Source organism: Osmerus eperlanus, chromosome 17 (genome assembly GCF_963692335.1).
Source record: "Osmerus eperlanus chromosome 17, fOsmEpe2.1, whole genome shotgun sequence".
In the NCBI taxonomy this organism is placed as follows: domain Eukaryota; kingdom Metazoa; phylum Chordata; class Actinopteri; order Osmeriformes; family Osmeridae; genus Osmerus; species Osmerus eperlanus.
In genome coordinates, this window is record NC_085034.1 from 12,819,696 (window position 1) to 12,845,434 (window position 25,739).

Sequence of the window (25,739 nt, forward strand, 5' to 3'; positions counted from 1 at the left end):
AGCTTCCAGGATCATTAGGACACGCAAACCCCTCCACCGCGGTAAGGTGGTGACTCAGGGAGGGGTTATAAGTTAATGTAATATACATACATATACATGATACAACACACCAGTAACCAATTGATATTATGTGTTAATATACCGAAAATGTCCGTTAATCGAGATGGTGCTGGTGTCTGTCCCGTCTAAAACCATTCAAACAGGTTGACAGCAGTGGGGGTTTTGGAGCTACCGGAACCACGTGAAAAAAAGCTCTAGCTTTTTTCCTCTGTGTTTCACTGGCAGTGAGTGTTCACAATGTTGTATTTCACTCCATTCTACACCAAAAACGTCAGGGAGGACTGCTTTTTGTAGATACGAGTCTGCTGAAGAAAGCCAGAATCTCGGATTTCTTTAACCAAGCCTGTTTCATTCGTCATTTGCCTGAGAAAGTGACTTCCGTTAGCCAGCTGCATTGAAAACCATTCAAACAGGTTGACAGCAGTGGGGTTTTGGAACTACAGCGAGCTACTTGAACCACGTGATCACGTGTCAGCGAGATCAAAGCGTGTCGCAACTCTCTTTTTCTATGGCTCTGGTTACAGCTGTCCACTGCAGTATCCACAGAGAGGCACTGGCAACAAAGACGATGCCTGCGGAATTAAAGGTGGTTTTGGATGAAGCAGTGAGAACAGTAAATTTCATCAAAGGTCGTCCACTGCAATCACGCCTGTTTGCCATATTATGCGCGGAGATGGGAAGCAACCACCGGCAGCTTCTCCTGCACACTGAAGTCCGGTGGCTTTCACATGGTAAGGTGCTCACTCTACTTTTTGAACTGCGTGACGAAGGCAGGACATTTTTTGTGAACTCCCGGTTTGAACTATTAGATCAATTATGTGATTTCAAGTGGCTTTGTAAGTTGGCGTATTTGGCATTTTCAGGTACTTAAATAGACTCATCTATCCCTCCAAGGAAAAGCAGTGATCATGTTTCATGTCCACAGTAAGATAGAAACCACAATAAGGAAGCTTGAGGTGTGGGACAGAAGAGTAGTTCAGAACAACGAGTCCTTTGAAAATCTGTGTGAATTTCTCAATAAAGAGGAGAGGCAGATCCCGACCTCCGTGGCAGGTGCCATCAGCGAGCACCTGCCAACTCTGAGGAGGCAGCTCCGGGAATACTTCCCTGTGCTCAGCGAGCAACACATTTGGATACAGAATCCATTTGCCCCCCATAATGAGGATGCCATCGCAGGTCTCAGTTCCTGGGAGCAGGACAGCATTGTGGAGTTATCTGATACTGCTTTGAAACTGATCTTCACACAGAAGCACTTGGCACATTTCTGGATGCATGTTTACTCGGAATACATTCACATTGTCATTTAGCAGACGCTCTTATCCAGAGCGACTTACAGTAAGTACAGGGACATTCCCCCCAAGACAAGCAGGGAGAAGTGCCTTGCCCAAGGACACAACGTCATCTGGCACGGCCGGTAATCAAACTGATAACCTTCTGATTACTAGCCCGCTTCCCTAACCGCTCAGCCACATGACTCTCTGAATACACAACAAGGTCTAACAAGGCATTGATGTTTCTGATGCCTTTTGCTACCACTTATCTGTGTGAAAATGGATTTTCAGCACTTGTGGCTTTAAAGACAAAGTACAGGAATAAACTCGATATTGAGCCTGATCTCCGCCTAAAGCTTTGACAGCTGCTATGCAGCAACATCACCCTTCTCATTAGGTAAGTTGTAGGTGACGCAATTCACTATTGGCACTTCATTTCTTACGTTTGTTTCTTTACAAATTGTTATCTGGATGGATTATTAATTTGCACTGCATTGCTGTAGACCCACGTTCACATTGAATTGTTTGTTTCGTATTTGCTGTGTGTGTGTGTGTGTGTGTGTGTGTTTAGGTGTGTCACTCATCTCCCTGAACCTCCGTTTCCATGGAAAATAATTGGATGCCCTGCCTCCCACACACCATTGGATCAAGCCCGCGCTCCAAGTCCTATTTAGCCGTTGCCGACACTCAACCCGGCAGACCATTGCTCTCACTTTGTCTCGTGTTACTTGTGTGTACGGTTGTGTGTTTGACCATTTTGCTTTTCCGGCCTTGATTCTTGCCTTGCCCTTTTGGGTTTGTTTGCTGTATATATATTTGTACATTAAACCTATTTGTAACACTTGTATATATTGTGCAGGGAAGTAATTGCATTCGACAACATTTTCTTTCTTTCTGCCATCTGTTTTTGTTAGATAGAGAGTTAGGGAAGAACGGTGTATTATGATTGTATTTTGTGTTTGCTTAGGTTAGTTAGGTTCCTTTTAAAAGTTAGAAGTTTTTTATTTTATTTTGGCCTTGTCGGCTCCTGAAGCTGTTCTCCCATCCCCAAATAAATACAAAAAACAAACGCAAAGTTGGGTAGTGGTCTCGCTCTTTCTCGTTGCGGCTAGACCCTAGACCTGGTTGTAAAATTAGGGTTGCAAATTTCGTGTATTTTACTTTAAACCGATTACGTTTTCCATAACCGAGCACGCTAACAATCAATAATCGATTGATAATTAATAAGTTACAAAACTCACTTCTTTTTCTCAGTTTAAGTATTATTTGAACAATTCTAGCGGCACATTAGTTATGTGAAACATTAATTGGTGAAGCACAAACAATTTAGACCAACAGATTAATAAAACAATAAGGCTCTCGCTTGAAACGGCTGCTTTTGTCCTCCTGTCCTTATATTCAACAAAAGGCGCCGCCAAACAAAACAATGTCAAATGGGGCACCCTTTTGTAGTATAAAAGTTCATATATATGAGCTCCGGAGAAAATGCTATTCAAAACATTCATTGACGGTTAATACATTTTTAATCGGTTAAATTCTTAAGGTCATTTAATCATAGTTTATGTGTTGATCAGAGTTGTGATTAAAGGTTTGGGTGGGCCGCAGAAAATTTTCAGATTTCAAATCGGGCCGTGGCATTCTTGAGTTTGGGAACTGCTGCTCTAGAGGAGCAGTATAGCAACCAGCCCTATGAAAATAAAAATAAACTACATGTAGCATATACGAGATATCCTCTTTATCTTTAATACTAATATCCTATACGTGTAGTCACTAGCCAATCAGCAGGTTGGAATACAGGTGAGGCTAAACAGGAAGTAGTCAGAGCAGTCAGAGCCCGGGAACGTGTCGAACGTGTGTGCAGCTTCCAGACTGCAGAATTAGACGAGTGAACAATAACGTTTCATACTCAATATAGTTTTAAGTTAGCGAAATAAAGTGATTGCCATTTTGCCTTTGGAGTGTGTAGCCGTTAAGAGTTTAGCGAGGCACAGTGCACCGGCCAGAGAAAGAAGTTAGAATCACGTTGGTTTTTGTTCACTGTCCTTTGATCCTTGCCGCTGCTGAGGTAGACAGTTCCCTGCCATCCAGAGACTGCTCCAGAGCGCCATCGACCGCATGCAAACTAAACAGAAACCTTTGAGGTGAAGTAACCTGACTTTGTGTTCTTTAAAAGCCAGCTATAGTGGAGAGAAGCATTGTGTTACTCACGAATGCCACAGAGAGGGATGGACTGAAACTTTTGTTAATTGGTTTGCCGTTTTGCTACATGCTAGGACCAATCATTTTTTTGCCTAGCCAATTTGATTTGATACTTTGCCGTTTTCCTATGGACTCATTTTGCTCTGGACTGAATTGGAAGACTGTTAAGGGACACTTCCACTTGGAACCTAGTATTCCCCTGATTGTATGGACGGAAACCATTTTCTGTTTAAAACAATTATCGGGTGAGAGGACGCTGGTCAGTGACATTTATTGTCTACTGTTGTTCACTGCGGTCAATTTGCTGTTAAGTTACATTGTTTAGAATCTGTATTATCCATTATAAGTCATGTTCAATATTCTGAAACTGTGAATGAAAAGTGTTTAATTCCATTTTCCTCAGGTTTAGTATGTTGGCCAACATTAGTGGTAATATGTTTGAAATACAACTGTGAAGGGTGATTTTGAGAACTAGGATTTCTATACTTTGCATGTCTTATTTTCCAAATTAATCTAGTATAATAAATCATCACTAATTTTCAGCTTTTAAACTATTTGCTTATACTGTGAAGTTCGTAATCTTCTCTGAAGTAGGGGCATCCCATCCTCTGCCAGTAGAGTATGGTAGTTAGGGGAAATACAGGGTAAGTTGCACATACGGACACTTATGCTTGTATTCTGTCCTTTAGGTCATCACCGTGACATGTACAAATCCTAAAGCCTAAACTATTATATTTGTATAATAGTAATAATATTTTTTTTTCACTTAGGGCAGGTTAGGCTTGGGACTAGTAGGCCTGGGGGTTAGGGACTCAGATCCTTTTATCTCCAGCATTTCAGGGAAGAGTTATTTACCCCTACTAAGCGGACGTAGGTCCCGTTTGCTACATACAGTAGATCAGGCGTGTTCCGACGAATGCATGTAAATGCGGATGAAAAATACAATGTTTGTTTGTGACCCAGTATGAGTAGAATCTTTAGTTAGTTACAGTGGTCTACATGAGTGGACAGTAGCCTAGACAGAGTGACCCATCCATAATTTAAACTCTCCCTCAGTGAAAGTTTACCATAACAGTCTCTGAAAGAACAACGTAAGATAATCTATCTTGCCACTTAGTCAAAGTTTTCTGATAGATAGATCTAGTGTATCCCTTCCGCTTTGCTCCAGCTCTGCACCCGCGGATCGGCTCTCGAAGCTCTCGAGTTTAGCAGTCCCTCGCCACGCCATGGCAACCAACTCAGTCATCCAAACAAATCAAATAATGCCGGCAGTGTCTGCTGCTCCGGCTGTCCCCCCCCCCCCCAACCGGCCAAGCGAGATCACGAAAAAAAACATTCATGCAGGTAGATCAGCACACCATCCCAACACAAACAAACCCACCACAACAGAACCAAAACAAAGTCAAGAAAAAGTGGAGAAAACAGCAGAAAAACGAACGAAAAACTAAGAGCTGCTGAGACAGCTGCCACTCACAGCGGCGCTACGTCACAGGTAGGCCTACTTGCCGCTCTTCAGATGATGAGCCTTGAAGTGCGTCTTGATTGATGTTCGCCTTCTTGATCTTTCAGATGAATTCTTCATCTTGGGCTGCGGAAGTGAAGTAGTGCCAGGTTTTGTTCTGTAGAATTTGCAATTTAGCCTGGAACATAAATCCATACTCCTTACTAGGGCTGTCAATGAATATTCTAAATTCGAATTTATATTCGAATTGTGAAAATTAATATTGCGACGGCGGCAGCAGCAGCGTTGCGACTGTCTGCTTTGCGGGTGGGCGCGCGCCTGAGGTCAGGGACAGGTCACAGGAGTCGCACTGTCTGGCACAGCGTCACTGCTGACAGTTGACTTGCGTGCAAGATGGCAGAAAGTGCAGAACCCAGCTTGACCGCAGCAGAGAAAGTGAAAAAAAAAATCTGTGTTGTCTGGAAATATTTCGGATTTTGGTCAGTTGATGGTAAACTTGTTGAGCCTACAGCTAAAGTTGTGTGTAAGCTAGGCTAGAGTTAGCTTACCATTCAACAACTAGCAACTTGAGGCTACGTCTCCAAAATGTGCACCCAAGTGAATATGGCATAATATGTGGAACTTCAGCGAAACAGCCACGTCTGGATACATATTTTGCGCCGTGCGCCACAAGTTCGTTGTCAAGAGATCTTGGACGTTTTTGACATACAAAGTGGATCTGTGAATGCAGACAACAGACAATGGCCGGGTTTCCAGAACGCTCTTAGAACGCTCCTAAGAAGCTCTTAGCGTTAAGAGCTTCTTAACGAATGTGGGAAACCTGGCCAATGCCATTAATTACGTGAATGCAGTGTCTGCTGTCATGTTCGAGAAAAAACTAAAGAATGGAGCTGACCACAAGCAAATAGTCCCTAATGGAAAAGGTGAGCATAGTGTATGAAATATGTACCGTAATAGGCTGGACAAATGCAAAGCTGTCCTAAAAAATGTTTTAATAGGGAGAATGATGGCCTTAATTTATTTACTGTGTGTGAATATTATTAATCCAATCTAATATCAACGCATATTATATTTACTTATTTATTGCAGGTGCAAGAGATCCTTAAACCCTTTAAAGTGGCAACAGAAGCACTTTCAACTGACAAATATCCAACCACGTTGTCTGTCCTGCCTTTAAAACATGTTCTGCTTGCTCAACTGAAAAAGCGAACGCCAGGCGAAATTAGACCAGTCCCAGATGACCTGAGGGGTCTGGATGGTTCATAAGGTAGCAGCAAATCACAAATGTATTTAGGCCCTAAACCATTCAGTGCTTTATAAACCAGCAGCAGGATTTTAAAGTCAATTCTTTGTTGGACAGGAAGCCAATGCAAAGACCTCAGAACTGGAGTGATGTGATCCACTTTCTTGGTCTTAGTGAGGACTCGAGCTGCAGCGTTCTGAATCAGCTGCAGCTTTCAGATTGACTTTTTACAGAGACCTGTGAACACACCGTTACAGTAGTCGAGTCTACTAAAGATAAATGCATGGACAAGTTTCTCCAAATCCTGTTGAGATGGTACATAGTCATGGCTTGGTACAGTGAATAATTGGGGTTAGTTACAGTTTTTCTTGATTGCTAAGATACATTTCTTGAAACGGTCACCCATTTTCTCAAAACTGTAAACACAAAACCTCATCTTCAAGCACTATTTACAAAACCTCGGAATCCTCTTGCAAAATGAAACTTTTGCCTCAAAACAGTTTAACCTGTGCTCAAAATCAAACACTGCTCTCAAATCATAAACAAAGTGATCAAAATGATATACACTATCAAGCAGTCAGTAAACAATACACCAAAAATTACAAAACACATTGTTCAAAAGATTTTTTTTATCTCAAAACAAATTTCATATTTATCCGTCATTGTCTTTTGATGAACAAAAACATGTTCTATCATAGTAGCTCAAAATTGATCAGAAATTACTACTCTGCTTTGCTCTTTGCTATTTGTTTGTTCTTTCTCCTACTTGTACCCCTATACAGTACTGTACCCTGCATCTCACAAACTTGTCCTTTGTCTCTGTGATACTGTCATTCTTGTTCTTTGATGATATGAACCTGCAACCAGTGAAAATCTATTGAGCAGTCAGTACTGTTACTGTAACAAATGGAAAGCACAATGTTCAGGGCCATACAATTTGTTCATTGTACAGTATACAGCCTACAATGCACTGTACTACAGTATACAATATTGAAAGGGACAAAAATTAAAGGAGTAAACGTGGTTGGTTGTGTCACATCATTTGAAACAAGTTAAATCAATTTTGAGTGGTTGTGTTTAATCGATGACATGTTTTCTCTATTTGTATTTGATTGTTGCCACTTGTGTTTACCAGTATGGATGACATGTGCTTTAGAGTGCAGAATGTGTTTCGAGAATGAGAATGTGTTTCGAGTTTTGCTGAAAATTCTAAGTGAGATCTGCAAATGGTGTTTTACCATGTGAAATGGTTTAAGGCAGTGGTTTACAACCTTTTTTGGCTTGTGACCCAAATTGGATGTCACAACTCTAGTGACCCCAAACATTCAGAACAGAATCTATTACAAAAGTGTGTTTGATCATGTAATAGAACTTATAATGATATATTTACACCTTTTTACAGTCGCTAGGACACATTTCTCAATAAGTCACGTTTTCAAAACTCTTCACACAGTGAGCACAACAGAAGTATATGTGGGCTATGGATAATTTATCATTGTTTTGGCACAAAATGCATTCAATGACTACATCTTTCAAATTACATTATTTTCTCACTTCGACACAACAACTGCCAAAACTATGTACCTACAGGCCAATTTGCACATGCTTACATACTGTTTTCAAAACTGTTAAACTTCAGTTCAAAGCAATAACATAATACAAAACTGAATAAGACAGAAATTTGCTACATTTCTACAGTAATATTGTAATGAAATATATTTCGAATCAAAAAATTAAATGCTATAAAATCATCTCTACGGAAGGGTTGTGCTATGTGAGGAAAGGGATGCAGAGAGAAGATATCAGCCAACATTTGTATGGGACAATGTGGCATTTCACCACTCCCGTGCAGTCACCAAGTGGTTTTCAGCCCATCCCAGAATGGTGTCACTTTTATTCCCACCATACTCTCCACTCCTCAACCCCATAGAATAATTATTTTCCTCATGGAGGTGGACGGTTTACTGTATGACCACCATCCACATGATCAAATGTCCCTCCTGACGCAATGAATGTTGGATGCCTGGACATTGCCAGGGATGGATCAGGCATGCCAGAAGATTCTTTCCTACGTGTATTGCCCTAGATGACATAAAATGTGATGTGGATGAGAACCTATGGCCAAATGCAGAAGATTACAGTAGCATTCCTATTGCAGGGCTCTCAAGTTTTGAAGACAGGCAAGAGTGACATTCTACCCCCCCGTCCCCGTCAGGGGGTCAAAATTAACTTATGAATTAATTGCTGTTTACCTGACATCTTTGAAAGGCAGCAATGATTAATGCATCCATGGCCAGGATATAATTATAAAATATGACATTATTTTAAAAGTGACCGATAACATCGACTATGCAAAACACTTAAATGTATTTAGTGCTAATAAAATTATTACGCCTATTTGGAAAGAGATGTTTATAATGTGACCATATGTCAGTCATTGTGTGATAACGAAAATAAGACGAGGCCAATTATATATAACAGACGAAGTATTGCAAGCTCCGTCAGAGGTATCGGGCCTCTGTTCGTCCCGCACTGGGTTCGAACCTGCCACCTCTGACATCACAAGCGCCACCACTACCAACTACGCCAACAAAAAGCTAGCAATCCATTGATGTGGGTGGCCTGTTACATACCTGAGTGAGTTTCACCGATACACACTGGCTACATCTATGAACGACTTGTTCTGAGCAGGTGTTGTCAGTGAACAGGCTGTAAAACTGTTGGTTAAGACACTCATGAAAAACTGATGCTAATTATCTGGTAAACATTTTCTAACAGCAGTCAAGTTGTCATTGTTTGTGTCAAACAAGTTGTGAATATGTTGTAACAGTAAAACAGGAGTTCATGACTGTGCTCAAAGTGATGCTCGAGGTCCAGTGGTTTGCTTTGTAGGTGAACAAAACTTTCAGAAGACGTAGCAGAATCACGAAAAATTACAGGATATGCTTTTTTTCCATTGGTTGTTGCATTAAATCTTACCCAGATACAATGGTGCTATTTTCCGTTTGGCTATTGTATAGACCCTTTCTTTTTTTTGATTGGCTGATAAGTGGCAGGCTCGACTAAGAACTCCAGGGGGGACGCGCTTGATTCCTACCGGTTCCATAGTGAGAGTGGCGCAGCCAGAGGAATTTTGGTTGGGTGCTGCGGCATATATTATAAATGTTTTTTTTCTGCGTGAGAAATACACGCAGACTTTTGTCTCTGAATAAGAGCGTCTGCTAAATGACTAAATGTAAATGTAAAAATGGCTGGTTGATGTTGAACTATTCTCGAATACGGACACCACGGTGAAAGCTGACAAAAAAGCTGTCCCAAACCACTATTAGAAACAAGTGTGAACAATTTTGAGTCATTGTGTTTTACAGATGACAACTGTGTTGTAGTTGTGTTTACTGTTTGCTGCCTGTGTTTAACATTTTGCAGCACAAGTGCATCACAGTGCAAACTGTGTTTAGTGAATGAGAATGTGTTGCCATAGGTTCTGGTAGAAGGGTTATAGAACAGCTTCATTCTCGTGACAATTTTGTTTAGTGTGCCCTATATATTAAATTGGCAAATGGTTAACATATTTAGATTCATTCTCTCCCTTCCAGTTCCCGAAACCCAACCCTTGCCACCTAACCTCAATCTTAACCCAAACTCAAGATGCAAACCATGGAACCAACCTAACCCGTAACCCAACCCTCAACTCAACCCCACCCCAACTCTAACCATTAACATAAACCTAATGAGCCTAATCCAAACCCTCACCAAACTCTTACACCAAAGAGTGCTTGGATACCAATGAAGGAATTGTAGTGCTTGTATTATTGGTGAGATACAAGTTCTGATGAGATAAATAATTATTATCCTGTATCCATGACTCATCCAGAAGTGCTCGCCCCTCAGCAACCCCCCCACCCCCCCTGCCCCTCGCCCCCTTGCTCCCATCCTCCTCCGACCTGATGTGTGTCTCTAGCATGGCGTTGACGTTGAAGCCCTTCTCTATGAGAAGCTGCAGGCAGACCGCATGGCCCCCGTCAGCAGCGGAGTGGACCGGGCCCTGGCCCGACAGATGGGGGATCAAAGTCTTCAGGGCTCTGAGAGAAGAAAGGGGGGTGGGGGATGCACTCTCAGTGTCCTGTGTACATGACTTTGGATAAAAGTGTCTGTAAACATGGATATATGTAACATTTTGTGGAATTTTTTCATAGGCTAAGGCTGTTCTTACAAATATACAAATAAACAAAACTCCAAACAGTTCTTTAAAGTGCGTAGACAGCGAGGTTACTGTATGAGACAGGTACTGGTTCCCGGTAAAGATCCTGTTATTCATGTTGTTAGATCCACACTCACAGGTAGTGACCCTCGTAGGCAGCTCTCTGGATGGGAAGCTGGCAGGCCAGGCCAGGCTGGCTATGTTGGGGTTGGCTCCATGCTGCAGCAGAAGCTCTATACAGTCCAGGTTCCCGGAGCCTGCAGCATCGTACAGCACCGTGTCTCCATTCCTGGCCTGAGTGTTCACATCGCTGCTGAGTGAAAGACAAGGAGTATGACACCAGCAACTGGTTTGTTGAATGGGCATGACTGTACCTCCAGCTGAAACTCCAGCTTGTGGGGATCGACAAGATCATTCTGAATGAGGGTTGGAGTGAAGACCTAGGATGGTAGCTCTCTGGGGATAGTGTTAAGCAGCGTTGTTGCAGATAATCAAAATACATTTTTGACAAATGTGATTTGCACTGTTGTAGTTGAATAAAGATGAATAAACATCCATGTCGAGGTGATTTAATCTCATCATGAAGTTGTTTGATGAACAGTGGCACTCTTTTTTAAATGTAGATATTTTTGGTAAGGGCTGTGATTGGCTCACCGTGCTGGATGAGTATGTCCAGAACCTCAGGGTGGACGTACTCTGCAGCGATGCCCAGCGGCATGACCCCGTGCCCGTCTGTACCCATTACCCTGGCCCCTTGCCTCAGCAGCAGCATCAAGATGTCAGTACAGCCCACCTGGGAAGTGTAGAGAGAGAGGGGAGAAAGATACATTATAAACATAATATATATAAATAATCATAAATATGTGATATCTCATAATCTATCTCATAATTTATCAATTCTAGACATGATAAATTCAGTTAAAAAAATTACTTATTTAAAAACCCAATCTATAGTTGATGTTACACAAGCGTTCTAGCAGCTAGTTATCGTGCAACTATCTCACCTTAGCAGCTTCGTGGGTGGCGGTCCACTTCTTCAGACACACTTGCTCCACAAAGGCCCCACCCATGATCAGAGTATAGACCATGTCATACGAGCCCTGTTTCACCGCTGTGTGCAGCCAGGAGTGGAATAGTCTATGTTTATAGAATATTTGGCTGAGGGAATGTGTTCAAATTGTAAAGTGTGTTTGTGAGTGTGTGTGCGTGCAGGTGTGTGGTTTGTGTGTGTGTGTGCGCCTCTGGGTAAATCTGTTAGTGTGTGAGTGTGTGTGTCAAGTCAACTGAGATTTTATTGTCATTCCGCTATATAGCTTGTGTACATTGGAACAAAATGGCGTTTCTTCAGTACCCTGGTGCAACACGGAACAGTATGCAAGACTATATGAAGTGCAAATACACAACCGTGTGAGCTGAGTGTGTGTGTGTTACCCAGGAGCAAGGGGACTCGTTGTTGCTGTTGGTGCTGTAAGCTCAGTGCTGCAAAAGGGTCTTCACATTCTCCACCAGGCCAGCCTTATCAGCCAGAGTGAGGGCCGTCTCCAAGTCCACCGTCACCTCCTCCAGGGTCAGCTCGCTGGATGCTGGAAACACACACACAGACACACACACACACAGAACACACACGCATTTGTTCAAGCACATTTGCGCCATGCACCCCATCCCCCACACAGTAACCACACAGTAGGACAAGCCATTGTTATTTTCATGTTGAAGCCTCTTACCCAGAAGCACTTGATCCAGGACGTGTGCCAGAGGCAGAACAGCTTCCCTGTGAAGAGGCAGTCTGCCAAGGCTGTCTGCCTCTCTGAAGGCTTCCCTACAGCCCCACAGCTTTCGCAGTGTGTGCACATCACCTGCCCAGAGGAAACACAAACAAATGGATGTGCCCTTTACACTGTGGCAGTATTAACCCATAACTGTTTTAAACTTTAAGGTGTACCTTTCTTGATGGCAGCCGCTATTGCGCAATAGTCTTCACTGGAAGCTTCTATACTGTTTCAATCACAGATTAATACAGTTAATTGAAGCAAATTGACATTTTTGAGGTTGGTTAAAATTAAAGCCTTTGTCTGATTTAGTATGAGAACTACTACGCTCAGCCTACCAAATTGTGGTCGATGAGAATGGTAATTTGCCTGTAGTCCTGTAAGTTCTCTTGAATGGCAAACTCTATCAGCTCCTCATCTATCCCTTTCAAAGTCTGCCATGTCTACAGGTAAAGCAATTGAAAATGACAACATGTAGCTGCGTTGAACCATGTGCAACCAATGGTTTGAACAATGATGACAAATAAAATGCAGTTGTTACATCATATTCAAGAGATCAGACATTGTAAACACAAGTTGTTATGTATTATGTTATTGCAACAAAAGGCATACTGACTCACATGTGAATTCTGCTTTGTATGTCCCAGAGCTTACTTAGGGCACTGCAACCTACTGTCAGTGTTTTTGTTTTGGACTGAGCTTCGGAGCTTCTGAGCGTTGGGATATATTTAGAGATGACCTGCTTAATGCAGCTGCACTCTGCTTTCAGACGGTCCGTCATGCTTCTACACTTGATAACAGCCCTGTCCCTCTCCAACCATGAGTTTCTCCAACAGTATCAAAACGGACAATTGCAGCTTGAGAGAAAAATTGCTGTGTGGTAGAGTATTGAGCCACAAAATCTGAGAAATCACTCTAGGAAATGACCCATGGGGAGTAACTTGTTCAATGGTGAATGATATATCTACATTTGTTATCAATGTACAAGTTGAATTTTCCAAAATTATTGTATCAATAGGTATTGTTATGATAACAGAAAAATATTACCTTTACTTTGACTGGAGGAGGCTTTTATTTTGAAACTGCAAACTTGCGTCATATTTATTGGCCGGAAAGCTCCTTTACCCAGAATCCTTTGCGCATGTAATCATGGCCGGAATTCTGAAAAAGGTAATATTGGAGGTCATTTAATGATTTTATAGATTTATAAGGTCTTGATGTTGATTTACTTAGATTATTGAACTGAGTAATATGTACTAGTATCGTTATATTAAAAAAATATAGAATTGAGAATGTACTAAGATGTAAGCCCATCTGGGCCCCGTTCGTCGTAAGGGTTGAAGCTAAGTTAATCAATTGTCCCTTTAGCCCGTTAACATTAGCGAGATGAGTGAGAACAGCACTTATCAGGGAAATTGCACGTGCACGTCCTACTTCAAAAGGCAGGAAAGGTCGATCACCAAAACCGTGATTTTCTAACGGTATGATGGCGGAAAAGACCAAAGAGAGAGCGGTGATAGGCTATTCTCGCCATTCGAGCACTATTATTAGAACTATTAGAACTATTATAATGAGTCTCTAGACAATAAGCATATTATCATGGCTAAGTCAAACACCGCCACCGCTGCCAGAGCAAGACAAGCAGCTTGGGGAAAAATTGCCGATAAGCTAAATGCGAAAGTTTTGGGGAAATGTATAGGCTCATCTTAAGTGCCTCATTACCCCAATCAATCAGATCACATTTCTATAATTGTGCCTGCTGGGATAGGCTTAATGGAAATTAATAATCGAATGAGATCTTGCTAGCGAAAATAATGATCTCAACTCTTTCAGAATAAGTAGGCTAGATAAAAACAAGGCCAAAGAGTATCTAATTGATACGAATTCATAGACAATTATGAGGATATATGTAGGCTACTGCGCTTATATCATGTACTATATATGTGTATATGCATGTAGGCATATGTGTAAATCCCTCTTTGATGTCATTGACTGGGACATGGCCAGGGAATATGATGAATTGATTCATCAGCTGGTTAAGCGCCAAGTACACTTTTCTTACAACAACGCATGCTGCGGCTTTGCCAATGTTTTCTGCATCGCATACTGTATAGAAATGTAGCCTATAGCCTACCTGACGCAAAAAACCTCAAGGCTATGCAGTCTGAAGCACAGTTAAAGTTTCAAGTAGCTTTATTGTCAATTTCTTCACGTCAAGACATAAAAAGGAATCGATATGACGTTTCCCACTCTCCCACAGTGAAACATATAAAAAGCACGGGCACAACAGATGACAAGACATTTCGTAAAACATAGCGTTACATATTCACATACAGCAGCATAAGCTCATAATAAAGCATAAAGCTTGCTGCGGCTTGTGATATTTGCAATGTACGGCCCGAGAAGGTCTTTCAAATAAATGAGTCCATGTCGGCTGAATCGATATCGCTCAAACAAGAACTCATCCGTGTGAAATAAAGGATCTTGGCAATCGCGAAGAACTCTATTGGTATGGAAAGCTAATCGAACTAAAATATAGCTCCTTGGTCAACTGGGTCTCTCAAAAAGGGAGCTGCCATGTTATTTTCTGGGGGTGTGGCAAGCTTATCCAGCTACACTTACGTTAGCCTGTTCTGGAGCAGGTTAGTGCTAATTGATGTTACTATGGTGATTTATCGAAAGTTGGGGGGGGGGGGGGGGGGGGGCTCTCAGGCTTATTCTGCGGGGGGGCCTCATGTGTTTCCGTTACGGGCCTGGCTAGCAAGGTAGCTATTGCTTGTTAAGTCGTTATCCAACAACAATTAGCTATCATGCAATCAGCTGTCAGTGTATGCAAATGCGTGATCTATACCTGAAAGGTGCAGACCCAAGCTTTACGGCACTCTTAGTGTATGCCACTTACTTAAAACATGCACATTGAACACTGAGATACACAGAATCACAGCGTGATTAGCGTGAACTAGCAAGCCAACAAACAAACAGTGATTGTGTGCATGTATTTATTTCCAGACTACTGGTTTGGTGGGCCTGGCGGTATCGCATAATCCGCATGAGGTGAGTACGCCTACTGTCGCAAGCTGTCTCAGTAAAAGTATGTGCCAACTGCCTTTACATGTGGTTACATAAATTCTATTTTGCATGCTTTTTCTATTTCTTTCTTGAGCTCTCAGCGTTTGAGGGTCCTCTACAGCAAAATCCTGGCCTCCCTGCAGACTATGCCCCAGGACGCTGCCTACAGGAAATACACAGAGCAGCTTGTCAACCACCGTTTTAACCTTATCAAGACGGTAGGCTTACCTGATCATGGTCAGGTCAATGCATCACGGTATAATCTGTACAAATTAATAATAATCATGCCTCCATTCAAAGCAGTCCAACATCATTTGTGTTTTGAGTGCTGAGACTTCAGATATCGAAGATGTCTTCAACCAGTGAACATTGAAAACATTTACATAGTTTCATTTACGTCATGTCTCTTAAAAACTGTCTTGGCAAAAGTCCTAAATGATATCCTGATCTGCTTGGATTTAGCAGATAATTTTTTCCCCAAGCGACATTTTTTGTGACAGACAATTCTGTGAAAGATGGCAGACATGCTATTGTGCATTGACTCCTTAGTGTTCTGAAATGTGTGTCTATTCTCAGGAGCTGGATGTCAAGAAGCTGGAACAGAAGATTAACTGTGGTCAGATAGAGGAGGTCATAGCACAGGTACTGATCTGCTGATTACAGCCGATCATGTTTATTTGTTCAGTGTTACAGGAAATAATTGGTGTATTTTAATGTCTCTTCAGATTCATAAATGCGTCTCCATCCTCCCCCCCCCCCTCCCTCTATAGGCTGAGTTTGAGCTCTCTCTGTCCAGAAAGATGGCAGAGTGGAAACCATGGGAACCCTTGATCGAGGAGCCCCCACCCAATCAGTGGAAGTGGCCCATCTAAACCTCGGCCCCCTGTACATGATTTAAATAGTATTGATTGAATGTTGATGTAATAGGCACATGCCACAGTTAAAATGAAGCATATACAAATAATAAAAGCTCTTGAAATGTGATTTTTTGAAAGAGTGTGTGAGCTGTGGTTGATGGAAGGTGTGATGTGGCTGATGGAAGGTGTGATGGGGTAACATCCAACATCACATTGTCGCAAGGAGAAACCATTTTGGAATCATTTATTAATTAATCATTAAAATCACACCACCCTCTCTTTCACCTCACACCCACCACGTTATGCCCATGTTTTTATTTACTGTATTTGTTACAAGACATAACTAAAGCAACCCCACACACCTCTCCAAAATAATTTAAACTACAGATCAACAGAGGAAAACTAATGTATGAAGTGGCCATAAATGATCAGATTCGAGAATCCTTGATGGAATTTACAGATGTGTAGAAGTTGAAACTGACCAATCATCTGTCATTTGTCCATACAACAACAGGATGCCTGTTTCATTTGTGCTCTCATTAATGGCCTTCAATTGTTTGACTAATGTAGCTAAGTGTACAAACCCAGTCAAACACTAAACTAGTCTGACAAATGGACATAAAGCGGCATAATCTTATCAAGGAATGTTTATGTTCATTATTTTAGTGAACTATCCCTTCAGCATTCTAAATCAAGGGCTGCCCTCTCCCTATCAAAGTTAGCTACTTCTCAGCTTTAACCTTGGTAATGCACTGCCTGTTCATGCCAGACTGAAGTGAGGTGTGTGCTGGGAGTTGTAGTTTCCTCAGGTCCTGGTTTCCTGAGCCCCGCTGGTGGCCCTCTGGAGCAGCTGGAGCATTATGGGATAGACCGGGGCAAACTCCTTCCCCTGACGAGCCCTTACAGACTGCACATAGGCCTCAAGTGCACCCCTGTGAGAGAGTAAGATCGACTAGTCAGTCAGTTACCGTCTGCCTTTTCCCTGCTAATTACTGATCTGTACTTTGTTCATACCACGACTAGAGGGGAATCAAGCGCCATCACACAAAACTGGGCAATGAGACATGCATGCTATGCTCCAATTTAGTGCTTAAGAGATTTTTCTTTCACCTGTAGTTAGTTCTGGCAGCCACACATTATATGAAGAAGTGTCAGTGGCTGGAGTCCATGGCACAAGGTCAGAGTCGGGTTAGGGTTCCTAATGAGGGTTAGTGTATGGGGTCAGGGGTCAGTGTTAGGGTACCTGATGAGGGTGATGCGGTCTCTCTCTGATGGGTGATCGTCCAGCCACTGGGAGTAGCGTGCGATGGACCACTCAGCTCTCTGGGAGGAGACAGACTGTGAATGAATATGCCTGGTATTTATGTTTGTTGTGTATGCATGCTTGTGTAATAAAGAAAGAGTATGTGTGAAAAATGGTATATGCACTAATGTGTTTGTGCACCTGATGTGGGGATTTGAGCTCTGTGGGAGCCTTGGTGAAGAGGAAATGGAGCAGGGTGCTGTATGGGATCAGATCTCCTACTGCCGAGCTACTGGCGATCAGCTCACTGTTCTGGAACAACAGAGGCCTGTGAAGTGTACACACACACATGCACACACAGGCACGCACAAACATGCACACGCAGAGAAACAAGCACACACAGACGCACAGACACATGTACAAACACGTGCACGCATAGTCAAGCACACACAAACACAGAAAAAAACACACCCCTATAAATAATAATTTCACAATTTTGCCGTTGTCCTGGGTGGGAATTGATCATATAGGAGATACTGACGCCAGTGAGACGGGATAAACAGAGGGGAAGCACAGTGCTCTACTGACCTGAAGGAGCGCAGCAGGCGATAAGGCCTTCCCAGCTCAGACACTCTCCTACACAGGGGAGCTACTGCCATCTCCATCTGCAGAGCATGAACACACACACGCACACACAGACACGTACACACGCACACACACTGTAATGTTCATAGGTAAGGGATGAAACAAGAGCGAGAGAAAGTAAGAGAGAGTGAAAGTGTGACAGGAAGTAAAAGAGAGAGAGTGAAAGTAAGACAGGAAGTGAAAGAGACAGAGAGAGAGTGAAAGTAAGACAAGAAGGGAAAGAGACAGAGAGAGAGTGAAAGTAAGGCAAGAAGGGAAAGAGACGGAGATATAGAAAGAAGGACATGAAGTGAAAGAGACAGAGAGAGAGTGAAAGTAAGGCAAGAAGGGAAAGAGACAGAGATATAGAAAGAAAGACATGAAGTGAAAGTGACAGAGAGAGAGTGAAAGTAAGGCAAGAAGGGAAAGAGACGGAGATAGAGAAAGAAAGACATGAAGTGAAAGTGACGGATAGAGGGAGAGAACAAGACAATGAAAAGCGCATCCCCTAAGCTCACTCACCTGAGCAAAGTCGGCCGCCAGCCTCATCTTGCCTCCCTCCCCCAGGGGGCGAAGCAGGCTGGCGTGGCGGACGAACAGGGCGATGGCCCGCCGGGCTATGGACTCGGTACTGTCGTAGATGAAGTCCACACACAGGAAATGGCGGAAGTAGTCGGCCATGACCCTGGCTATAAAACCCTGCAGCTCCTTCATGTACAAAGAGCAGGGCACATCGTTCCTCTGGCTGGAGAGAGACCTGGGAAACACACACGCACACACACACGTTAGCACATACAAAACCTAAAGGTCATGCATTCACCATTTGTATACCATGAGGTAGACAGTCCATGGAGAACTAAAAAAAAGATGACTAAAGATGACTAGTACAGTTCACACACATGACGGACTGGACTCCTAACCTTAAGGAATGGAAAATTGAAACGCAAATTGCTTTTTACCTAAGGTGTGTCAAACAACCTCAGTGGGTGGGGTTTCTATGGTTCTGGATATAACTTTCCTCCATGAGCATTTCATTCATAAATTGAGCATTTCATTTATCATTTGCGAATTTCATTTATCATTAAAATTTTGACATGAAAAATCTTCCATCCATGTTGCCGTAGCTGTGACGTGTGCAATGAAAGGGATGGCATTGCGTCAGTGATTCATCGGGACCCCCGATAGATACTAATTGAGTATCTTCAATGGAACTACAGCGCGCTGTGTTGAGAGTGGATCTAATGCAGAATGACTTCTGCCCTGTCTATGCTCAGTGGTGCTGGGGTGTCTCACGTGTCTGACAACAAGCCGAGTGAGCGAGTGTGTGTGTGTGTAGGACAGTACTCAGTCACCAGAGACAAGTTCCACAATGCATGCTAGGGTGTGTGTGTGTGTTTCCTAGGTTGTGTGTGTGTTTCATAGGGAGTGATGGAGGAAGGGGTGAGGCCACTTCACAGCAATGTTGCGTTCATCTGACCATGAAAGGCCATTTGGACATAAACCTGAATAGATTGCTTAAACACACACACGCACAGGTCCAAATGTACACACATTTGCACATGCACACACACTCTGCTCTTTTTACTCTCTTGCATGTATGCTATTTATGACTCTGTGTGTATTTGTGTTTGGTGTATGGAGGGTGTGTGTGTTTGTGTGTATGAGTATACGTACAGGAAATCTAGGGATGTGTCTGTAAATGTCATATTTGTGTTAGCGGGGAGATGTGGTGTGAATGTAAAGCAGAGGTAAAAGTAGATGCCTGTCTGGGGCGCGCGCACACTCACATACATGCATGCACGCACACACAAACAGCTTCCTTGTATCAGTGTGAAGACTATGGAGCTCTCACATTCCTCTCACTGCACATCTCTGTTTTTCTGGGTCAGGAGCACCACAGGTCATTGGAAGGAATTGCCTCTTACTTTCTTGTAATGCATAGTTGCAGGGTTAAAAGTGTATGTGTGTGTACGTGTGTGTGTTTGTATGTGTGTGTGTATGTATGTATGTATGTATGTATGTATGTATGTATGTATGTATGTACAGTTAGGTCCATAAATATTTGGACATTGACACAATTTTCATCATTTTGGCTCTGTATACCACCACAATGGATTTGAAATGAAACAATCAAGATGTGCTTTAAGTGCAGACTTTCAGCTTTAATTTCAGGGTATTTACATCCAAATCAGGTGAACGGTGTAGGAATTACAACACATTTGATATGTGGCCCCCCCCTTTTTAAGGGACCAAAAGTAATTGGACAATTGGCTGCTCAGCTGTTCCATGGCCAGGTGTATGTTATTCCCTCATGGGAGTTCGTTATTTCATTGACAAGGAGCAGATAAAAGGTCTAGAGTTCATTTCAAGTATGGTATTTGTGTTTGGAATCTGTTGCTGTCAACTCTCAATATGAAGTCCAAAGAGCTGTCACCATCAGTGAAGCAAGCCATCGTTAGGCTGAAAAATCAAAACAAACCTATCAGAGAGATAGCAAAAACATTAGGTGTGGCCAAATCAACTGTTTGGTACATTCTTAAAAAGAAAGAACGCACTGGTGAGCTCAGCAACACCAAAAGACCCGGAAGACCACGGAAAACAACTGTGGTGGATGACAGAAGAATTCTTTCCCTGGTGAAGAAAAACCCCTTCACAACAGTTGGCCAGATCAAGAACACTCTCCAGGAGGTAGGCGTATCTGTGTCAAAGTCAAAAATTAAGAGAAGACTTCACCAGAGTAAATACAGAGGGTTCACCACAAGATGTAAACCATTGGTGAGTCTCAAAAACAGGAAGACCAGATTAGAGTTTGCCAAAAAACATCTAAAAGGGCCTGTACAGTTCTGGAACAACATCCTATGGACAGATGAGACCAAGATCAACTTGTACCAGAATGATGGGAAGAGAAGAGTATGGAGAAGGGAAGGAACTGCTCATGATCCAAAGCATACCACCTCATCAGTGAAGCATGGTGGAGGTAGTGTTATGGCGTGGGCATGTATGGCTGCCAATGGAACTGGTTCCCTTGTATTTATCGATGATGTGACTGCTGACAAAAGCAGTAGGATGAATTCTGAAGTGTTTCTAGCAATATTATCTGCTCAGATTCAGCCAAATGCTTCAGAACTCATAGGACGGCGCTTCACAGTGCAGATGGACAATGACCCGAAGCATACTGCGAAAGCAACCAAAGAGTTTTTTAAGGCAAAGAAGTGGAATGTTCTGCAATGGCCAAGTCAATCACCTGACCTAAATCCAATTGAGCATGCATTTCAATTGCTAAAGACAAAACTGAAGGGAAAATGCCCCAAGAACAAGCAGGAACTGAAGACAGTTGCAGTAGAGGCCTGGCAGAGCATCACCAGGGACGAAACCCAGCGTCTGGTGATGTCTATGGGTTCCAGACTTCAGGCTGTCATTGACTGCAAAGGATTTGCAACCAAGTATTAAAAGTGACAATTAGATTTATGATTATGTTAGTTTGTCCAATTATTTTTGGTCCCTTTAAAAAGGGGGGAGGGCACATATAAAATGTGTTGTAATTCCTACACCGTTCACCTGATTTGGATGTAAATACCCTGAAATTAAAGCTGAAAGTCTGCACTTAAAGCACATCTTGGTTGTTTCATTTCAAATCCATTGTGGTGGTATACAGAGCCAAAATGATGAAAATGGTGTCAATGTCCAAATATTTATGGACCTAACTGTATGTATGTATGTGTGTATACTAACCCAGAGAAGTCCTCCTGATGCATGGTGATGATGATGGCTTCGACAGAGTCGCTGACCGACTGAAGGAGGGGCTGCATCGCACTGGTCATCAAAGCCTGCACCCCCTACACACACACACACGTGCGCAAACACATGCACAAAGGCACATGCGCACACACGCACATGCACGCACGCACTCACCCACAAACACACATGTACACACGTACACCCACACACGTACACACGTTAGACACGTCAATGTAGAGGGTAATACTTAGACCTGCGGTTACCACGGCAACCTAAGCAGACAGGTGATGGGCGGACCGCTTGCTACAGTCGAATGCTGATAGGTTGTCTACATGACATTTGCGGTGTGTGGTGAGACGGACGTGAGTGTCAGAGGTATCTCCACCCTCCTGGTGTAAGTGTGTACGTGCCGCCGGTCTGATCCATCTCCAGCTAGATCAATCTGGACTCAACAGGCCAACTCAGGTGTGTGTGTATCTGTACAGCCATAACAAAAGAGATAACAAAGGTGTGTAATTGTCACATTACTGTGTGTGTGTGTGTGTGTCAGCTAAGACCATGTGAGAGGCAGATAACCCCATCAGATCAGATCACCTCTCTAAACTCCTTCAAACTCTTTCACAATAAAAGTGAACAATGTACCCTAAATTGAGCTCTGTGTGTGTGTGTGCATTTGTGCAGTGGAGGGGTTGATGATAAATGGAGAGGAAACACTTGAGACATGTTTGGAGGTGTCAAAACACTCTGTATAGGATATCTATCTTCTGTCTGCTAGAACTGAGGTATTAAAAAACAATTAGAGAATGTCCAATGTCCTAAGTAGGAAAGGTCCAGACTAGATATTGTAATTTATTGGAGCTCTTGTAAGTAACCACTTACCTTTGTCCATAATATGATTTAAGATTCATGGTTTTATATCAAATGTCTTCGGGACCATTTGGATTCTTAAATACAGGAAAATGTTTTTAAACGTGTGATGGGGAGAATGAATGCGTACTTGTCTTTGAATATACATTTTCTTCGAGAGAGGCTGGTGTTTCTTCACCACTGACACAGAGAGAGGCTGGTGTTTCTTCACCACTGACACAGAGAGAAACTGGTGTAACTTCACCACTGATACTGAGAGAGGCTGGTGTTTCTTCACCACTAACACAGAGAAAGGCTGGGGTTTCTTTACTACTAAAGACAGAAAGATGCTGGTGTTTCTTCACTGCTAGAGACAGAGATAGGCTGGTGTTTTTTCACTGCTACAGACAGAGAGAGGCTGGTGTTTCTTCACCACTGCTAGAGACAGAGAGAGGCTGGCATTTCTTCACTGCTAGAGACGGCGAGAGCCTGGTGTTTCTTCACTGCTAGAGACAGAGAGGTTGGTGCTTCTACACTGCTAGAGACAGAGAGAGGCTGTGCTGCACTTGGGAAACAGAGCCTGTCTACCTGGCCTATTGCCTATAAATTTGTTTGTTATCATTCAGTTTGGTGCTATTTGGTCTGTATTGACCGTTTTCTGTGTCTGTACACAGACCATTTGAGTATATTAGTAGAGAGCCATTAGTAATCCTAAACTGTTCATCTGAGTGTGTGCAGATAAGTAAACTGTGAGGTGTGTTTGCTGTGTGTGTATGTGTGTGTGTTTTTCCCAGTGGGTGTCCTCTGTGTGGTCATACCTCCAGTGAGGCGGTGAGAGCCTGTTCAGCGGCCACAGGGTACAAGCCCAATCCAGAGATCACCTGCGGGTCAAGAGTTCAGAGAGAGGGCAGTTAGTTTCTTTGTTTTCGAGATGTCACACACTTTTTTTTGTCAAGTCCAAGTCTCAAATCTTTTACGGACAAGCCTAATTGGTCACAATGCTAATTCAGACACCATATCAAACTACATATTTTGCTTGATGCAAATAAGCATAAATGTGAGTCAAATCAAATCAAATCAAATGTATTTGTATAGCCCTTTTTACACGCAAGCATGTCACAGAGGGCTTCACATATGCCCATAGAACTGCCCCTCAACCAACCTAAACCCTCAAGGAAGACAAGGAAAAACTCCCAAAAAACTCTCAACAGGAGAAAAAAAAATGGAAGAAACCTTGGGAGGAGCAATTCAGAGAGGGATCCCCTCCTCCAGAGACGGTTGGTGAGAGAGAGGAGCAGAACACAGGCTAAACATAGTCATACAGTGTCGATGGGTTTTTAAAACACCAAAATCCATGAGCATCCGTGAGCATAAACTTAACATCATACCCATCAGTGAAAGACACAAAACGACACCATACGCAATAGACTCAAAACGCCATAACCAATGAGACACAAATAAAGAAACAAAGTGTTTTTTTGTATTCTATCTGTACGCTAGGCAGAGTAGCTGTCTCTTTGTGGAGACAAATGGTGATTCAATAAACACATGAACTAATAAAAAATAAAGCTGTGCAGTGACTCATTCTTCCCACCTTCACTCTGATTGAGTCAGAAAAGACAACCCACTTTTTAATTTGTTTACCTTCCCGTTTCCCCCTCCATCACTCCATTTATCTTAATTTTCTTTACTTCCTAAACCCATCTTCTTCTCCACTCCTCTCTCCCTATCCATCCGGTTCTTACATCTCCTCCTCATTTAGTCTGTCCATCCATCAATCCGTCGGTCCCACCTAAAATAACTTGCCGGCTTCGCTTTCAAATGGTAAAAGTTTGATAACCTGGCAGTTAAATATTTAATTGCAGAGTAATCTCGTTATATTACACTATTAATCAGGCTGGCGGTAGGAGGGAGAGGAGGCAGAGGAACATCATACATTTAAAGGAACAGGCTGGGAAGGTGCGGCCCTTCTCCTTTCACCTCCCTCTATTTACCTCCATCTCTTTTTCTTACGTCTCTCACCTTTTTCAGCCCCTCACCATCTCTCTTTCTCTAATCCTCCATCTTTCTCTCTTTCTCACTCCACCAATCTATCTCTTCTCTCCCTTTTGTGCGTGCAGGTGTACGTAGGCACAGGTGTGTATGTCAACGTGATGGCTCAGTGTCAAGGGTGGAACTTGACCCCCCTAGGTTGTGGTCCTGCGATGTGCCTGGATGTTTTCTACAGCTTTACATTTAGCAGACACTCTTATCCAGAGCAACTTACAGTAAGTACAGGGACATTCCCCCGAGGCAAGTGGGGTGAAGTGCCTTGCCCACGGACACAACGTCATTTGGCACGGCCAGAAATCAAACCGGTAACCTTCTGATTACTAGCCCGATTCCCTAACCGCTCAGCCACCTGACTCCCCAGGAGTGTTAGAGCCTGACTGCCCCCCGGGAGCTGTGTTATGTCATATGCATGCAGTCTGCTGTATAACACACTGGGGTACATCGTGCAATATTAATTTAATATACTTACGGCTGACACCTGCTGTAATATTGATATAGTGCAATAAAGCAATAAGCGTTGATATATGTGTAAAATGCATGGACTGTGTGTGTGTGTGTGTGTGTGTGTGTGGGTACGTGCATGAGTGTGTGTGCGTATGTGTGTGTATATGGGTTCTATACCTTGCTGATGGCCTGCTGCAGGCGGTAGAGAGAATTGACCACCGCCACGTTCCTCCTCTGGCCCTCTGTCAACGGACCAATCACCTGGCTTGCATCTCCTTGAGTGCACAGCTGGAGAGAGAGAGAGAAATAGAGAGGGAAAGAGAGAGGCAGGCAGGCAGGCAGACAGAGAGGAGAGAGAGAGAGAGAGAGAGAGAGAGAGAGAGAGAGAGAGAGAGAGAGAGAGAGAGAGAGAGAGAGAGAGATGACGGCAGGAATAGAGGCAGACAGAGAGAAGAGACAGACAGAGACATAGAGAAGGATAGACAAAACAAATTGCGTCAAAACTCTCAACTGTACTCCCATAATCCTCTCTGCTTGTAGAGGAGTACCACCTGTCGCTTTCGCAAAGACATAACGCCTGAAACACACACCGGACGGGCCCCTGCTGCCGAGGCAACTACTGTTGCCGGCAGGCCTGCTGGGGAGAGGTACACACAGATAC

General features: G+C 43.0%; 2 protein-coding genes and 1 pseudogene across 4 annotated transcripts in view; 1 reads left to right on the forward strand and 2 right to left on the reverse strand.

Moving 5' to 3' along the window:
- Positions 1 to 683: 683 nt before the first annotated feature.
- LOC134038107 (ankyrin repeat and SOCS box protein 15-like) lies at positions 684 to 12,986 on the reverse strand (annotated as a pseudogene).
- A 284-nt stretch (positions 12,987 to 13,270) lies between these two features.
- On the forward strand, positions 13,271 to 16,258 carry ndufa5 (NADH:ubiquinone oxidoreductase subunit A5). Its single transcript, XM_062482885.1, has 5 exons — positions 13,271 to 13,375; positions 15,215 to 15,259; positions 15,376 to 15,492; positions 15,851 to 15,916; positions 16,045 to 16,258. The coding sequence occupies exons 1-5, from the start codon at positions 13,355 to 13,357 to the stop codon at positions 16,144 to 16,146; spliced, it is 351 nt and encodes a 116-aa protein (XP_062338869.1). The 5' UTR covers positions 13,271 to 13,354; the 3' UTR covers positions 16,147 to 16,258.
- A 169-nt stretch (positions 16,259 to 16,427) lies between these two features.
- cog5 (component of oligomeric golgi complex 5) overlaps positions 16,428 to 25,739 on the reverse strand; it is a 114,608-nt gene continuing 105,296 nt past the window's right edge. For 2 of the 3 annotated variants that reach the window (XM_062482850.1, XM_062482849.1), the window contains exons 15-22: positions 25,256 to 25,366; positions 23,401 to 23,463; positions 21,731 to 21,834; positions 18,521 to 18,755; positions 17,963 to 18,039; positions 17,576 to 17,702; positions 17,375 to 17,454; positions 16,428 to 17,063 (exon numbers count right to left, since the gene is read on the reverse strand). In XM_062482850.1, the coding sequence (XP_062338834.1) occupies positions 16,937 to 17,063; positions 17,375 to 17,454; positions 17,576 to 17,702; positions 17,963 to 18,039; positions 18,521 to 18,755; positions 21,731 to 21,834; positions 23,401 to 23,463; positions 25,256 to 25,366 (924 nt within the window). In that variant the 3' untranslated portion in view covers positions 16,428 to 16,936. Of the gene's footprint in view, positions 17,064 to 17,374; positions 17,455 to 17,575; positions 17,703 to 17,962; positions 18,040 to 18,520; positions 18,756 to 21,730; positions 21,835 to 23,400; positions 23,464 to 25,255; positions 25,367 to 25,739 lie in introns of those variants that run through there. The other variant, XR_009932530.1, reaches the window with a different exon arrangement.

Bases quoted from the DNA above. Each gene is read 5' to 3' on its own strand.
- ndufa5 (XM_062482885.1), top strand. From the start codon at position 13,355: ATGGCCGGAATTCTGAAAAAG. The intron at 15,260-15,375 runs GTGAGTACGCCT...TTGAGCTCTCAG, and splicing joins TATCGCATAATCCGCATGAG to CGTTTGAGGGTCCTCTACAG. The intron at 15,917-16,044 runs GTACTGATCTGC...CTCCCTCTATAG, and splicing joins TAGAGGAGGTCATAGCACAG to GCTGAGTTTGAGCTCTCTCT.